Genomic DNA, 15,719 nt, shown 5'->3' with positions numbered 1-15,719 from the left:
TGTGCACGTGCTCCCAGTTTCTGTCAGTAGCTCCCCAGCAGGCTGCTGGCGGGCTCTGATTGGTGGGGCAGAAGTTACATGATGTACCCCTGCAGGATGCTGGGAAAGAAAATGGCTTCCACCTAAGGACTCAGAGTGTGAAGATCTAAGATAAGGGATTCCTCAAATGGAAGAGAAATCGGAGATGATGGGTGGCCAGGAAGTGAGTGGGTGTGCCCCACGCTCCCTCTTAAGAGGCCGGGAGAATGGGAGGAGACGATGGCTCTGGATTTTAGAGAGCAACACTTTTATTCCCCAGCGCTGTGCACTGCCACCCCCTCCAGTGGCTCCCAAGGTCCCCTAAGACCAAGCCCCTCCTGTCCTCCCAAGGCACCCTCCAAAGGTGACAAAGGCGGAAGAGGAGAAGAAACACCTTTATTGGAAGACAGTGTGGACACATAAGGGGGAATGGAGACATTAGGTGGGGGTCCAAGGGGCTGGTGCCTTTCTCAGCGCTCCTCTGGGGAGGTGAGCAGAGACGGGCTGGCACGTCCTGGCCTGGGACCCACAAGGCCCTGCTCTCCCTTGGGCAGGGGCCTCCCTGCTCTCATAGGAGGGAGGCAAGAGGCCTAGGGTTCCAACGGAGAGGGGGCCAGAAGCCACCAGGTTTCACCGATCCATGCTGTCGTCCGTTGGGCTGGAGAAACAGGTCTGTAACAGCTTTTCGCAGAACTCCAGCTCCTCCTGAATTGGGGGCAAGAGCAGGGGCCCTAAGTGCAGAGGCCGGCCCCTGCCTCCAACACGCCCTGCACCCAGAGCGGCTCCTCTTCCCTCCGTGACCCCTGCCAGCCCCAGAAGCCTCCCAGGGTCCTCCAACCTCTTTTCAGATCTGTGACTCGCTGTCTCTCGTCTCACCTGCATCTGGACTACTGAACTAGACCCTGCTGCCACCCAGCCTCTGACCACACTCTGCTGGTCTGTCCTCACTTCAGTTCCCTCGGGCTCTTTCTAACTCCCAAACATAACTTGCCCTACTTATCCCTCCCTAGAACCCCTTCCACGGATACACACCCCAGAAACCAAGAAAGCAAGCACTGACAGATTGAACCGCATAAACATAAAAGGTATCTGCACAGCAAAAAGATGCCAGAAGCAAAAATGAAAGAAAACCAAGTTGGTGGAAAAAAATAGTGACTCATCACACGAGGATAACAGGGTTCATACTTAAATCAACTGCAGAAACCACCACCCAAGAGCTGACAGGCAAAGGATAGAAAAGAGCAGTTCATAAGGGGGAAAAGGCCCAACCTCACTCGTGGGAGAAATGCAAATATAAAGTGGATTCGCCAATCAACTTGAAAAACAGGTCAAACAGTTTGAAGCCACCCTGTCCTGGCCAGGATGTTGGGCACCCTTGTGGCTGCAAGGTAGACCAGTTCAACCCCTAGGGAGAGCATCTTGGCAGTAGTTAATGACATGGCTCCTAATCCTGTAACTTCACCTTTATCGTACCTTAACTGGGCCTTTCACTTTCTAAAAATGAGTTCTTTTTTTTAATTTAAGATTTCATTTACTTATTTTTAGAGAGAGGAAGGGAAGGAGAAAGAGGGAGAGAAACATCAATGTGTGGTTGCCTCTCATGTGCCCCCTTCTGGGGACCTGGCCTGCAACCCAGGCCTGTGCCCTGACTGGAAATGGAACCAGTGACCCTTTGGTTTGCAGGCGGGTGCTCAATCCACTGAGCCACACCAGCCAGGGCTAGAAATGTGTTCTGTAGACATACTCACACATAGAAAGTAACATATGTGAAAGGTTATTCTTTAACAATGTTGTTAGTGCCCAAGAGTGGAAACAGCCTATGTGTCCATCAAGAAGGGCAGGGGAACGAGAGGCTGTCCCTACCATGTACCAATACAAGGAGAGAGGAAAGAGAGCGCAGCCACGCTCTCCGGAGATGCTAGGAAAGGGGATGTGGCAGGAACCACGGTGGTGGTCAGGGCAGGCTGAGCTGGCAGAACACGGAGGAAGAGGAACAGAATTCACGGGCACATGGGCCTGTTTGTGCAGATTATCTCAGGAAAGCCACAGGAACTGGGAGAGGTACTGGGTGGCTAGGGGACAGGTTGCTGTTTATCACTTATTTGTGATTTGTTATCATTTTGAGTATCTAAGCTATTTACCACTTATTTGTTACTTAATGTCTATATAATTAAATATCTAATGAGTAATGATGGATTTGTTACTTATCTTCCCCACTAGCTAGTGAATTTTATCACTTATCCAATTAAATATCTAATGAGTTGTTATTTATTGCATATTTGCTATTTATTTAATGAAATATTTAGTTGGCTGCTCTTTATCATATATTTGTTATTTATTGGCCTAATATTTAATTTCTAAATATTTGAATCTGATGTAAACGATCTGGATAATAATTAAATAAGTTCGTTAACCCTTTAAGAAACCCAGAGTTCCACCCTCTCCCTGCGGACAGCAGGAGGCACATGGGAGGTGGCAGGCACATTTGCTGAACAGGTGATAAGAGAAACACGTGAATGAAACACACAGCGTGGAGAACAGGCAGAGATGCAGAGGGCAGGGATGGGGCGGGGCCTGCCTGCAGACCTCATGGTGAGTCCCCAGGGTCTGGCCCTGCAGCCCACCTGGTACTCCTCGTGCTGCTGCAGCAGCTGGCAGCGGTGTCGGAGGAGCTCCTCCAGGCCCAGCTCTGGCTCCCGGCACTCCCGCATGCCCTGGGGGAAGTCTGTCACCAGGCTGCAGGGACAGGACAGAAATCCTAGGGACCTCCCTCCACACAACTCCACCCCACAGTGCTACCAGGAAGGTAAGGAAGACAGCTCTCCACACCAGGCCTCAGTTTCCCCATCTGCAACATGGATCTCACACTGCCCTCAGCCCGTCCCAGGGACTTGTGCAAAACAGGACACTGTGTCTGGCCTGAAGCCAAGCCACACTAGGAGGCTGCCTCCCATTCACCGGGCTGCTCCATCCTATCACTTTTTCAGATGCTAATCTGCTTGTGCTGTGTGGGGTTGAGATGTCAAAGAAAGAGAACCTGTCCCCCTCCTCTGTGGGCTGCTGTGTCACTCCCCCTACAGGGGAGGAAACTGAGGCTCAGAAAGGGCCAGTATTCCCCAGGGGGAAGCCCCAGACTCCTCAGTCCCAGGAAAGAGGCCGGAGCCTAGTGGTGCCATTCCCACCCCCAGGACTCATTCCCTTGGGGCCCCAGCACACCTGCACAGGGCTCCCAGCACATGCTCGTGGAAGGGGCTGTGTTCTGTCCGGACGAGGGCTACTAGCTGCTGGACCATCCCCATGGAGCACAGGGTCTCTGAGGGAAGAGCCTCGGGGGTCAGAGAGGTGTTCCCCAGCCCTCTTCTGTGCACTCCCTCCCTCCACCCACCCATCCTCCAGGACCACCCCAGGCCCCGTCCCAGCGGCCCCACCTTTGTGTTCTGGGTGGCCCACAAGCAGGTTCTGCAGCAGGAATGCTGACTTCACCTTGAGCTTTTGCACCTGCTGCTGCATGGCCCGCATCAACACAGAGAAGCCGTCCAGCCGGAGGAACTGTAACAGCCCAGCCTCCTGCTCCCGGACCAGGCCTGAGGGAGGGGAGAGATGGTATGCCTAAAGGTCATGGTCACCATCCCCACCATCATCACCACCATCAATTTTTATGGGCCTGTGCTTCACAAGCATTATTATTTATTTAATTTTTTTGGAGGGAGAGGGAGGGAACCATCAGTGTGCGAGAGATACACTGGTCGGCTGCCTCTCGCACACCCCTAATCAGGGACCTGGCCCACAACTCAGGCATGTGCACTGACTGGGAATTGAACCAGCAAGCTTTTGGTCGGCAGGCCAGCACTCAATCCACTGAGCCATACCAACCCAGAGCTCATTATCTTTTTTTTTTAAGTGTATTTTTATTGAGATACAATTAATGCAAGCTATTGGAAGAAAACTCTGCCCCATCCCTCCCCGACCCAGCTCCGGCTCTTGGCACCTCTGGAGCAACCAATCCCTCTGTCTGCCCTTTGTGGCCAAGTTGCACTCCTTCCCTCACCCATGCCAGAAAGTCCTCCCTCCCTCCCAGAATCTCCTCCTATTCAACCCCTCCCCATTCTCCACCCAGGGGACATGATAAATATTTGGTCTCCTTTCCCCACTCCTGATACTTGGAAATTCTTGCACATCCTGGTGATAGGATCATCCTTTCTTCTAATGAGGAAGCTCTGGGTGGGCTCCTGGGTGGGGACTAGTCACTAGAAAGACCAATCCACGATCAGCAACTAAACTTTTTCAGCCCCGCCCCACATCTTCCAGAGAAGGGAGAGGGGTTGCAAATGGAATCAGAGACCCATCCTGCCTGCCTGCGTGAGGAAGCCTCCACAAAATCCCTCCAAGATGGGGTCCCAAGACCTTCCGGGTTGGCGCACATGCCCTCGTGCCCGGAAGGTGACACAAAAACCCCATGGGGACAGAGGCTCCTGCACTCAGGACCCCTCCAGACCTGGCCCTGCATACCTCTTCATCTGACCGTTCATCTGTGTCCTTTGTCACATCCTTCCTTAATCAACCAGCAAACGTAAGCCACTGTTTCCCAGATCTCTGTGAGGCATTCTAGCAAATTATGGAACCCGAGGAGGGGGGTTGTGGGCCCCTTGGAAGTATGGGAGGCCCAGGCATGCCACTGGTATCTGAAGTAGGCGCTGCCTCGTGGGGCAGACCTCAGCTGGAGAGGTCTGCGCTGACTCCGGAGTTAGTGCCAGAACGCAGCTGCAGAACATGCCACGTGACCGGTGTCGCAGTGCAAGGAGCAGAGGAGACGGGTGTTCCTCAAGCTTCAAACAAATACGGAGCTGCCACATGGCCCAGCAATCCTATCCCCAGGTGTATACACCCCAGAGAAAATCAAAACAAATGTCCATCCGGAAACTGGTCTGCACCTGTTCACAGCAGCCTGACTTACAAGGGCCAAAACGTAGATAGAAACCACCCCAATATTCAGCTGGAGAACGGATGAACTAAATGTGGTCCATCTGTGAGTGGAATATGATTCGGCCATAAGAAGGCATGAGCCCTGGGACCTGCTATAAACTCGGATGATCCTTGGAAACTGAGGCCGAGTGAGAGGAGCCAGTCGCACAAGGCACATGTCATGTGCTTCCGTTTACAGGACACGTCCAGACCCCTCGAGTCCACAGAGACAACAAGCAATCAGTGATGCCTAGAGGATAGTGGGAGGGGCGTGTGGAGGGATTGCTAGTAGGTACAAGGTTTCTTTTGGGGGTGAGGAAACCTTCTGTAATCAGGCAGTGCTGATGGCTGCATAACCTTGTAAATATACTGAAAGTACTAAATTGTACACTAAAAAAAGATAAATTGGCCATGGCTGCTGTGGCTCAGTGGAGTAAGTGCAGGTGTGTGCACCAAAGGGTCACGGGTTCAATTCCCAGTCAGGGCACATGCCTGGGTTGCCGGCCAGGTCCCCACTAGGAGGTGCATGAGAGGCAACTGCACACTGATGTTTCTCTCTCTCTTCTTCTTTTCCTCTCTCTCTAAAAATAAAGAAATAAAATCTTTCTTTAAAAAAGGATAAATTGCCCTGGCTGGTGTAGCTCAGTAGATTGAGTGCGGGCTGCAAACCAAAGCATCGCAGGTTCGATTCCCAGTCAGGGCACATGCTTGGGTTGCAGGCCACAGCCCCCAGCAACCGCACACTGATGTTTCTCTCTCTCTCTTCCTCCCTTCCTCTCTAAAAATAAATAAATAAAATCTTTAAAAAATTTTTTTAAATTTTAAAAAAGGATAAATTGTATGGCCTGTGAATTTATCTCAATAAAGCTGTCAATGAAGAAAAAAAGAGAGAGGACAGTCAAACAGGGGCTCTCAGCATGGCACACGCAGATAGAGGAGGGCCCAGCACTCGGTGATCTTGGCGTGGCTCACACCCCAGCTCCATGGGGTGCCCTGGGCTGGCACTTAGGCTCCGGGCCTGGCCTTTTCTGTACATGGGAGAATCAGCGGGTGTGTGTGAGGACTAAACACATTAAGCTCTGCACAGGGCCTGGCCCAGAGCGGATGCCCGTGGATCCTGGCATCCTGCCCTCGCTCCCCTGGCACCCGTGTCCCAGGAGGCAGCATGGGGGACAGCTGCCGGCATCTCTAACGGGCTCAGCAACGGCCTGGCCTCCCCATGACCAGTAATGCCAGCAGGGCTGAGGCAGAGGACCCTGATGGGCACCGAGCGCTCGAGCTGAGTGACGCTCCTGTGTCGTCAGGATCTGGTTCTCTGGCAAGCAGGGGGTTGGTGAGCTCAGCACCCTGTTCTCTGCACCCAGCAAGGATCTCCCACAGGAACTGGAGGTAAATGAACAAATGAGGCCCCTCTCCCTCTGCCCCCAAGCAAATCCCCACAGCGCCCACCTCTGTGGCCAGCTCCAGCCCCTGGGAACCCAGGCCCCTCCCTGGCAGCCCCCAGGACACTCACAGGAGATGGCAAAGAGGGCCTTGACGCGCACCGTGTCACAGGGGTCCCGGTCCAGCAGCCGCAGCAGCTTGCGCAGGGCGCCCAGGCCCAGCACCTGCTCCTGGATGGCCGCCACGTTCTGGCTGCACGTGCCGATGAGCTGTGCTGCCCGCCACCGCAGCTCCGCAGGCCCCGCCTCCAGGTACCGGCCCACCAGCAGGTGCATGCCCGACAGCTGGCAGAAGTCTGTGCCACAGAGAGGGGTGGGGAGAGCCAGTGTTATGGGCTGAGCTGTGTGCCCTCAAACTCGTATGTTGAAGCCCTGACCCCTCAGTGCTACAGAATGTGCTGTGTCTAGAGATGGGGGCCTTAAAATAGGCAATTGCCCTGGATGGCGTAGCTCAGTGGATTGAGCGCGGGCTGCGAACCAGGCATCGCAGGTTCGATTCCCAGTCAGGGCACATGACTGGGTTGCAGGCCATGGCCCCCAGCAACCGCACATTGATGTTTCTCTCTCTCTTTCTCGCTCCCTTCCCCCTCTAAAAATAAATAAATAATTTAAAAAAAAATAGGCAATTAAGGTGACACAGCATCACAAGATTGGCCCCAACTCAACCACTGGTGCACTGATAAGGAGGGATTAGGACACAGAGAGATATAGAGGGATGACCATGTGAGGACACAGGGAGGGGACAGCCATGTAAAAGCCACGGAGAGAGGCCTCAGAAGCAGCCAGCCTGGCTGACACCTTCATCTTGGACTTCCAGCCTCCGGGTCTGGGGGAAAATTGGTGCCTGTTGTTTAAGCTGCCCAGTCCATGGTCCTTTGTAATGGCGGCGAGAGCAGACTGACTCCTGGGGGAACCTGCCAACAGGAGCTGGCTCTCTCTAACACCCAGCCAGGGGTTCCTCCAAGGTCAGCGCATCTCAACAATGTTAGCATTTGGGGGGGTAGGGTGCCAGGCTCCAGCCTATGACATGCCAGCACGGACCCTACAGTCTTTGTGACAATCAGCACTACTCCCATGGGAGAACCACACACTGCACCGCAGTCAGCAAATCCCGGCTCACCGCCTGTTTGTGCAAGTAAAGTGGTGGTTTTGGTGAAACAGTTTAAGGCAGAGTCACCAAATGACCACTCCTACACGTATACCCAGCAGCACCAAAAGCAGGGACTCAGACACATTTGCACCCCCATGTTCGGAGCAGCATCACTCAGAACAGCCAAAGGGGGACACGGCCCAGATGCCTGTCAGCTGGAGAATGCACACAGTGTGTGCTCTATGCGTACACTGGAGACTCAGCCACAAAAGGAATAAAGTTTGAAAGGCCCTGGCTGGTGTGGCTCAGTGGATTTAGCGTAGGCCGAAAACCAAAGCATCACCAGTTCGATTCCCAGTCAGGGTACAGGCCTCAGTTGCAGGCCAGGTCCCCAGTAGGGGGCGTGCGAGAGGCAACCACACGTTGATGTTTCTCTCCTTCTCTTTCTCCTTTCCTTCCCCTCTCTAAAAATAAATAAATAAAATCTTAAAAAAAAAAAAAAGGAGTTCGACATGGGCCACAACACGGAAGGAACTTGAAAACCTCACACTCGGTGAAGCAGGTCACGTGTTCTGCGATTCCATGTACATTAGCAACCAGAAGAGACAGACCCATGCCCTCAGTGACCACACGACACCCCTCCAAATGCAAGTGCCATCTCCTTCTTCTCCAGGCTCTATGGGCTCTGTGGCATTCAATGTGGGACCACCCCCCCAGTGCCCACCCCAGACTGCAAGGCCCTGCACGCCCAGGGCTGCTTCCCGCCCCTCGCCCCCACCCACTCGTGCTGCTGGGCTTGCCTCACAGCTGCTCCTGAACCTGCCAGGCACGCTCCCACTTCAGGGCCTTTGCATTGGCCACTCCCGCCAGAGCTAATCCCACAACTCGGGTCCTCACTCTGGGTCTCTGATCAAAGGACACCCCTTGAGGAGGCCTCCTCTCTCTCACTCTAGGGAGAGACGGTGGACTGCCAGCAGACCAAGGGGAAATGGCCAGCTTGCGGGTGTATCAAGCAGGCAGTGGACTGAGCTTGTCACCAGACTGGCTGTGTGGGGTGAGAGAAGGTGCCGTCACTGCTCCTGATGGCAAGGGGACCAAACAGGGAGGGACAGGGCAGTCCCACCTGGGACCAGAGTCAGAGCCAGACTCGGAGAGGGGACCAGCTGGAGGCTGGGATGCTGGAGAGAGGAAGCAAAGGATGAGGGTGGAGCTGCACAGGGCATGGGCCGAGAAGAAGGCCGGAGAGAGGGAGCCCGGGAGGCAGCAGGGGCAGGCCCCGGTGGCCGGGGGGCAGCCAGGCTGTACCTGCAGCGTTGTCCATGTTCTCACACAAGTCGGCCAGCAGCTCCAGGGCCGCCTCGCGTTCCTGCTGGTCCACAGCCAGGTCAGCTTCCCCGGCTGGGGAGGGCGCAGGCTGGGACAGCACTCGGAGGCAGTTCTTCATCTGCTCCACCTCCTCCCGCTGGCCCCGGCAGGCGGCCGACATGGCCTCCTGCAGCCACTGGCGCCTCTGGGGGACAAGGGAGGGTGGATTAATCAATCACGCATGGATGTTAGTCAAAAAATTAATTTATGAGTAAGTCACTTTTTCTTCCTTTCAACAGTCAGTAATAACTGTCAGTATCTGAGAGCTGATTATTCCTTCCATCAACACACATCTGTTGAGCTTCACTTCTACTGTCAGACTCAAGTCCAGTCACTAGATCCACGGCAAGAGAGGCTATGGGGCAGGGGGTGGAGAGCGAGGACTCCTTGGTTTTCGTCACTAGAAGGAGATAGGGATGATGACGGCAGAGAAGCAGGTGTGGGGCAGCAGGAGATTAGAGCTTGTTTTTCAATGTGTTATTTTTAAGGGTATACTATACACCCAAAGGAACATATGGACATCAGGCTGCCTGAAGCTCAGAGAGGAGGTCCGGCCTACACCTGCATTTCTTAGTCTCGGCTCTGCTGACATGCTGAGCAGGCAGTTCTGTGGTGGGGGCTGTCCCAGGCCCTGTCAGAGGTGGATCAGCGTCCCTGATGGGCACCTGCTAAATACCAGTAGCACCGCCCACCCCCATGGGCAATAACCAAGAACATCTCCGCACCCTGGCCAACGAATGTCTCCTGGTGCATAAAACCACCCCCAGTGGAGAACCGCTGACCTAGAGATACAGGTTTGCAAGTCGCCCGAGGGAAGGCTCAATAGGACATGAGGTCACACAGGACGTGAGCACAAACAAGAAAAGAGTCCTGGGGCCTCCACCATTCAGAGGCTGGGCAACAAGGAAGGGCCAGTGAAGAGATGAGGACCAGGACACTGGGTTGCTCTAGAAGCTCAATGAAGAAAGAGATCAAGGAGGGGGAAGTCATCAAATGCTGTTATTCCGTCAAATACGGTGAGAGCTCGGAACTGGCCGCTGGAATTCTCTTTCTTTCTTTTTTAATTTTTTGGGGCCAGTCCTTGTGTTAACTGCTCACATGAGAGCTCTATAGTCATAGTCTGGGATAAATTTGGGCAAGAAGTTAATCTTTCTATGCCTGTTTTCTTTCTTTCTTTCTTTTTAAGATTTTATTTATTTATTTTTAGAGGGATGAGGGAGAAAGAGAGGGAGAGAAACGTCAATGTGTGAGAGAAACATCAACTGGTTGCTTCTCCCATGCCCCCGGCTGGGGACCTGGCTGACAACCCAGGCATGTGTGCCCTGATTGGGAATTGAACCAGTGACCTTTTAGTTCTTAGGCTGATGCTCAATCCACTGAGCCGCACCAGCCAGAGCTCTATGCCTGTTTTTCTTCTCATTGTCCTATAGACATGTGTTAACTGTCTTCCCTCAGACGACTTGTAAACCTGTATCTCTAGGTCAGCGGTTCTCCACTGGGGGTGGTTTTATGCACCAGGAGACATTCGTTGGCCAGGGTGCGGAGATGTTCTTGGTTATTGCCCATGCGGGGGGGGGGGGGGCGGTACTACTGGCATTTAGCAGGTGCCCATCAGGGACGCTGATCCACCTCTGACAGGGCCTGGGACAGCCCCCACCACAGAACTGCCTGCTCAGCATGTCAGCAGAGCCGAGACTAAGAAATGCAGGTGTATTATAGCCTACTGAGCCCTCACACCCGGACTCCCACCGCCCACCTAGGACAACTCCAGCTTCTAGTCCCCCAAACCATGCTTCCCAAGATTTAGCTGTCCCCACATCCCTCACCCAGCTTCTTGCGCCCCACGCCAGACCTGCTCTCTGAGCTTCAGGCAGCCTGATATCCATATGTTCCTTTGGGTGTATAATATACCCTTAAAAATAACACATTGAACTACATGAACATACGTTTTTGTACACAGTCAGACCTCAGAGACTGTGGGTATGGGTCCAGACCACAGCGATAGAGCAAGTATCGCAATAAAGTGAGTCCTAATCTTTTTGCCGGGCAGGGAAGTCTTGCCTTCAGTTTGTAAAAAAGGCAACATCCATGAAGCACCATACAACGAGGTATGCCTCTACTGTAATCACTATCATTAACGAAATGTCATTTATAACAAATATTGCTATTATCCTGCAAAACCACCCTATATAGTATTATTGTTATGCACTTCACAGATGGGAAACTGAGGCACAGAAAGGTGGTGACTTGTCCAAGATCACACAGTCAGCCATCGCAAAGCCTATGGTCAGACCTAAGCAATCTGTCCGCAGTCTATGCTCTTAAGGAGAATGAACACCCAACTGCCTTCAGGAGCACTGCCTATGTGCCGGATGCTGTGTGGAGCCCTACCTAAATTAGAATTTCAGAACTACCCTAGGAAGTACTGTTATTATTCTTTTTAAAAAAATATTTTTATTTATTTATTTTTAGAGAGAGGGGAGGGAGAAAGAGTGAGAGAGAAACACTCATGTGTGGTTGCCTCTTGTGCACCCCCCACTGGGGACCTGGCCTGCAACGCAGTCATGTGCCCTAACTGGGAAGTGAACCTATGACCCTTTGGTTTGCAGGCCGGCGCTCAAACCACTGACCTACACCAGCCAGGGAGCTGTTATTATTCTTATCATCAACTTGCAAATGAGGAACTTCAGGTTTGGAAAGACTACGTGATACACCCAAGGTCACACAGCTGGACAACACGGAATTCGATCTTGTCTGTCTCTAGAAAGCTCTAGCTTTTCTTTCTACCATGGGGCTATCCTGCTTCCCACAGAAAGGGACCCAGGGATCTGCCCCCTCAGACAGTTCTGAGATTTGACCTTCATTGCCTCTACAATAATCCCACCTGGCACAAATTATAGCCTACTGAGCCCTCACACCCGGACTCCCACCGCCCACCTAGGACAACTCCAGCTTCTAGTCCCCCAAACCATGCTTCCCAAGATGTAGCTGTCCCCACACTCCTCACCCAGCTTCTTGCGCCCCACCCTTTACCTCCTCACTCATGGGTTCTGGGGGGGGGTCTGGATCCTCAGAGCCCGCCGTGATGGCCATCTGCAGCAGGCCTTGGAGGTTGCGCGGAGGCGGGGGATTGCCCGAGCCCCCCGCGGAGGAGCCGCTGCCCCCCGAAGAACAGCTCTGGGAGGCTGAGGGCAGAGCCAGCGGGAGGCGGCTGCCCCCCGAGCCTTGGTCCGCCATGGGCTGTTTGTGAAGAAGGGGAGAATGTGTTGGGGGTACGAGGTGGTCACCGCGGAAGTAGCTCTGGCGTCCTGGAGGGTCGATTCTGGGGTTCTGCTGAGAAGGTGGCGTTTTAGGGGAGTTCGGCACCCCACCATGACACCGAACCACTCTGCCCACACCCACCTTAACCAGGACCCCCTTTCTTTCCTTCAAACCAACGGGACCCTTCCCCAAAGTCACAAGCCCCGCCTTCCTCCCTAGCAACGGGCCCCACCCACCCTCCCTAGCAACCCAGCAACCCCTCCCTCTCCTAGCTCTAGTGCTTGCATCCCCGTCTCTTAGCAACACCACTGTCCGGCCTCAAAGCAACAAGCCCCTCCTTGGATCACATCAACGAATCCCCTCCCTCCAGTCCGAAAAAGTGAGCCAGAGCGGGGCGGACCTCACCTCCCCCGGCCTCCAGTCGCCGGAGCTAATGAAGACAGAGTCGTCCGCACCTGACTCTACTGGGCGCCGCCATCTTTACCGGAAATACGCACGTCTCTCCCGGAAATTTCCGGCGCACCCATCCAATTTCGTAGCTGGGGTTAAGGGGTTTGCCCGACTCTTAAACCAGATTCTTAAGCCCTGCCCACCCTGCGGGATACCGCGGTCGGCCCCGCCCCTCACGTGCGCCCCTCCCATCCCCGGTCTTGCCCCGCCTCCCAAGGACCCTCCCACACCCATGTTTCCCGCCCTCTTCAACACTATGCGCCTTTCCGCCACGTTACGCTCCGCCCCTATTCTAGGCCTTTCGGCCTCTCCCAGCTAAGCCCCGCCCCTAGGCCCTGGCGCCAGCCGCTCCCAATTAGGCCCCTCCCCTTATGTGGCCCCGCTCGCTTCTGGTCCCGCCCCGACACGGTTGCAAGTTGTGCTAGCTGGTCCCTCACCTGCCGGACTTTTCCCCTTCATCTGAGCCTCCATCCCATCGTTTACTGGAACCCTAGGTTCTCATTCCTAATATCCGACCTACACAGCCTTTAGCCCACAGCACCCCTTCCCTTAGCCTCGGTTTCCGCATTTATCCGTTCCACACGCTCCTGTGCTCACCTCTCTCATCACCCCACTTTCTTTCCTAGAATCTTCCTTTGGTCCTACCAGGTGCAGAGGAGGGAGATTCTTAAAGCATAATGCCCAGGCAAGGTTGTTGGGGAAGCTCGCAGCCTCCGCACACCAGATTCGAAGCTAAGGGCTGGGAATGTGTTCCTGCAGGCCTGGTCTGCAGAGGTGTTTGGGCTAGGCTTAAGGAACCCTAGTTCCAGTCTTCTATGAGCGCCCTCCTCCAGGAAAAGGTTGTAGTCAGCTTTAGTTGGGGCCACAGTCCCAGATGTATTCAGCTGCTGGGCCTGGGGTGTGTAGAGTGATATTTTGGGCAAAGATGGGAAAACAAACATATAAGCTCTGTGTGTGAGTGTGTGTGTTTGTAGCACTGCAGAGGATAACCATCAGACAGGGATCTGGGCCCAAGGGTATCCTATTGTATTCATTTTCTACGCCTTCTATGAACAAATTACCAAAAAAACTTGGTGGCTTAAAACAATGCAGATTTATTATTTTATAGTTCTGGAGGTCAGAAGTCCTAAATGGGGTTTGGACTTGTGGATTTGTACTGGGCTAAAATCAAGCTGTCAGCAGGATTTTGTTCCTTCTGGAGGCTCCAGGAGAGAATCTCTCTTTTTTTTTTTTTTAAGATTGTATTTATTTATTTTTAGACAGAGGGGAAAGGAAGGAGAAAGAGAGGGAGAGAAACATCAATGTGTGGTTGCCTCTTGAACACCTCCCACCAGGGACCTGGCCCTCAGCCCAGACATGGGCCCTGACTGGGAATTGAACTGGCAACCCTTTGGTTCACAGACCAGCACTCCATCCACTGAGCTACACAAGCCAGGGTGATAATCTGTTTCTTGCCTTGTCCAGCTTGTAGAGACCCCATGCATCCCTCAGACTGTGGCCACATCACTTTGGCTTCTGCTTCCATAGTCCCACCTCCTCCGACGCTGAACCTCCTACCTCCCTCTCCTAAGGGCTCTTGTGATTACATTTAGGGCCCACTGAGGTAACCAGGATCATCTCAACTCAGATCATAGCTGCAAAGTCTCTTTTCCATGCAAGGTGATGTGTTCACAGGTTCTGGGAATGTGGATGTGACATCTTTGGGAAAGATGTTCAGCCTACCATAGCTACATATATCTATGCACAAGTCTATCTATAATATATATTTATATGTAAAATTATACATAATGTTCTATAGTATATGTGCACATGTAACATGTAGTTGTATATAACATTATAAATATATAAATATAGGTATAATATGATGGTGCCCTAAATGGTGGTCCCAGGTACTGTATAAAAACCATAGGCTTGATGCTTGACTGGTGTGTCTCAGTGTGTTTGGCATCATGCCTCGAACTGAGAGGTCACTGGTTCAATTCCCAGTCAGGGCACTTGCCTGGGCTGCGGGCCAGGTCCCCGGTTGGGGGCATGGGAGAGGCAACAGATTGATGTTTCTCTCCCTCTCTTTCTCCCTCCCTTCCCCTCTCTCTCTCTGAAAAGAAATAAAATCTTTAAAAATAAATAAATAAAATAAAAGCCATAGCCTTTACAATGACCTCTGAGGAGGGCGATCAGATAATTCTAACCCAAGAATGAAAATGGACCCTATTCATAGTCACAGAATACCAGGAGTAAACCAGGACTTCTGAGATCCTGTAAGATCGGTTTCCTTACCTCTTTCTGTCTCACTCCCCACCCCCACTCCCCTTCAGCCACACTGACCCCTTCCATGTTCCTACAACCCAGCCAGTACAATTCCAACCGGAGCCTTCACACTTCCTGTTTCCTGTTAGCACTGTATCTAAAATACCACACTCAGCAGACGCTTCCTGTCCCCCTTCCCTGCTTCAGTCTCGTCAACAGTGATCATGACCATCTAACAGACCACATATTTTGCTTGTTCATCTTTTTTTTAATTTTTAGTTAAAGATTTTATTTATTTGTTCTCAGAGGAGGAGAAGGGAGGGAGAAAGAGAGGGAGAGAAACATCAGTTGGTTGCCTGTTGTTCACCCCTAAATGGGCAGAGGAGGCTGGCCCTCAACCCAGACATGTGCCCTGACAGGGAATTGAACCAGTGACCCTTCAGTTTGCAGGCTGGCGCTCCATCCACTGAGCCACACCAGCCAGGGCTACATTGCTTGTTTATCTTGTTTTATCATTTGCCTCATCCGTTAGAATGGGAGCACCCTAGGGCAAGGGGTCTTTGTTGGCACATATAACCTTGCCTGGGTCAGACCTAGCACTCAGTGGTGCTTCATGGAATGAAGGTGCCCGACTAGGAGACTGGAGGCACCTGGGTACACTCTGCAGGGGACTTGGGGGTTACATGGGTGCCTCACAGCTTTGGGTACCTGATAGGGGGGAGTCCTGAATGGCGTGGAAATCCAGCTGAGCAGATCCACGGATGTGCTACAGTGAGGACATACAATTATACTGGGGCCCATGTGAGGATCTAGGGGACCCTGTGGTGGGCACAGAGAATACACACAGGTCTAAAAAAATACACAGGACCCTCAGGGGGTTCTGG

General features: G+C 52.8%; 1 protein-coding gene across 3 annotated transcripts; it reads right to left on the bottom strand.

Annotated features, from left to right (window-relative positions):
• Positions 1-394: 394 nt before the first annotated feature.
• On the bottom strand, positions 395-12,700 carry HSPBP1 (HSPA (Hsp70) binding protein 1). Of its 3 annotated transcripts, none has more exons than XM_045830321.1 (8): positions 12,544-12,700; positions 11,911-12,210; positions 8,818-9,022; positions 6,494-6,718; positions 3,447-3,602; positions 3,235-3,331; positions 2,643-2,754; positions 395-723 (listed from the first exon to the last, which is right to left on the bottom strand). In XM_045830321.1, the coding sequence occupies exons 2-8, from the start codon at positions 12,112-12,114 to the stop codon at positions 649-651; spliced, it is 1,074 nt and encodes a 357-aa protein (XP_045686277.1). In that variant the 5' UTR covers positions 12,115-12,210; positions 12,544-12,700; the 3' UTR covers positions 395-648. The 3 variants fall into 3 exon arrangements, with proteins under 3 accessions (XP_045686277.1, XP_045686276.1, XP_045686275.1); XM_045830320.1 differs by having other exon boundaries at positions 11,911-12,117; XM_045830319.1 differs by having other exon boundaries at positions 11,911-12,207; positions 12,544-12,699.
• Positions 12,701-15,719: the final 3,019 nt, after the last annotated feature.

The sequence above is a fragment of the Phyllostomus hastatus genome, unplaced genomic scaffold, assembly GCF_019186645.2.
Source record: "Phyllostomus hastatus isolate PE091 unplaced genomic scaffold, TTU_PhHast_1.1 phas_contig_151, whole genome shotgun sequence".
NCBI classification, from domain to species: Eukaryota; Metazoa; Chordata; class Mammalia; order Chiroptera; family Phyllostomidae; genus Phyllostomus; species Phyllostomus hastatus.
This window is presented reverse-complemented; position numbering and strand designations above follow the sequence as displayed.

Coding starts and splice junctions, on each gene's coding strand:
- HSPBP1 (XM_045830321.1), bottom strand. CDS start 12,114: ATGGCGGACCAAGGCTCGGGGGGCAGCCGCCTCCCGCTGGCTCTGCCC. Junction 3,332..3,446: donor GGGCCACCCAGAACACAAAG/GTGGGGCCGCTG, acceptor CTCTTCCCTCAG/AGACCCTGTGCTCCATGGGG. Junction 724..2,642: donor AGCAGCACGAGGAGTACCAG/GTGGGCTGCAGG, acceptor CCCCCAATTCAG/GAGGAGCTGGAGTTCTGCGA.